Source organism: Meleagris gallopavo, unplaced genomic scaffold, assembly GCF_000146605.3.
Source record: "Meleagris gallopavo isolate NT-WF06-2002-E0010 breed Aviagen turkey brand Nicholas breeding stock unplaced genomic scaffold, Turkey_5.1 ChrUn_random_7180001862954, whole genome shotgun sequence".
Lineage (NCBI taxonomy): Eukaryota > Metazoa > Chordata > Aves > Galliformes > Phasianidae > Meleagris > Meleagris gallopavo.
In genome coordinates, this window is record NW_011128493.1 from 1 (window position 1) to 1,186 (window position 1,186).

The 1,186-nt window shown below is 66.0% G+C and overlaps 1 protein-coding gene across 1 annotated transcript; it reads left to right on the top strand.

Annotated features, from left to right (window-relative positions):
* Nucleotides 1-6: 6 nt before the first annotated feature.
* Nucleotides 7-1,183, top strand: LOC100547214 (protein mab-21-like 2). The gene has a single exon (XM_003205436.2). The coding sequence runs from the start codon at nt 104-106 to the stop codon at nt 1,181-1,183; it is 1,080 nt and encodes a 359-aa protein (XP_003205484.2). The 5' UTR covers nt 7-103.
* The last annotated feature ends 3 nt before the right edge of the window (nt 1,184-1,186 follow it).

The window sequence follows — 1,186 nt, forward strand, 5'->3', positions numbered from 1 at the left end:
CGAGCCGGCCGCTGCCCTCCGCCAAGCTGCAGCCTCCGCTAAAGCATTGGATCCCTCAACGTACTGCGAGAGCCCGGTGTACAGCCCGGACCTGTGCCCCAACATGATCGCCGCCCAGGCCAAGCTGGTGTACCAGCTCAACAAGTACTATACGGAGCGCTGCCAGGCGCGCAAGGCGGCCATCGCCAAGACCATCCGCGAGGTGTGCAAGGTGGTGTCGGACGTGCTGAAGGAGGTGGAGGTGCAGGAGCCGCGCTTCATCAGCTCGCTGAGCGAGATCGACGCCCGCTACGAGGGGCTGGAGGTGATCTCGCCCACCGAGTTCGAGGTGGTGCTCTACCTCAACCAGATGGGCGTCTTCAACTTCGTGGACGACGGCTCCCTGCCGGGCTGCGCCGTGCTCAAGCTGAGCGACGGCCGCAAGCGCAGCATGTCGCTCTGGGTGGAGTTCATCACGGCCTCGGGCTACCTGTCGGCGCGCAAGATCCGCTCCCGCTTCCAGACGCTGGTGGCCCAGGCCGTGGACAAGTGCAGCTACCGCGACGTGGTGAAGATGATCGCGGACACGAGCGAGGTGAAGCTGCGCATCCGCGAGCGCTACGTGGTGCAGATCACACCCGCCTTCAAGTGCACGGGCATCTGGCCGCGCAGCGCGGCGCAGTGGCCCATGCCGCACATCCCCTGGCCCGGCCCCAACCGCGTGGCCGAGGTGAAGGCAGAGGGCTTCAACCTGCTCTCCAAGGAGTGCTACTCGCTGACGGGCAAACAGAGCTCGGCCGAGAGCGACGCCTGGGTGCTGCAGTTCGGCGAGGCCGAGAACCGGCTGCTGATGGGCGGCTGCCGCAACAAGTGCCTCTCGGTGCTCAAGACGCTGCGAGACCGGCACCTGGAGCTGCCCGGGCAGCCGCTCAACAACTACCACATGAAGACGCTGCTGCTGTACGAGTGCGAGAAGCACCCGCGGGAGACCGACTGGGACGAGGCGTGCCTGGGCGACCGCCTCAACGGCATCCTGCTGCAGCTCATCTCCTGCCTGCAGTGCCGCCGCTGCCCGCACTACTTCCTGCCCAACCTCGACCTCTTTCAGGGCAAGCCCCACTCGGCTCTGGAGAGCGCCGCCAAACAGACCTGGAGGCTGGCCCGGGAGATCCTCACCAATCCCAAAAGCCTCGACAAACTATAGGGC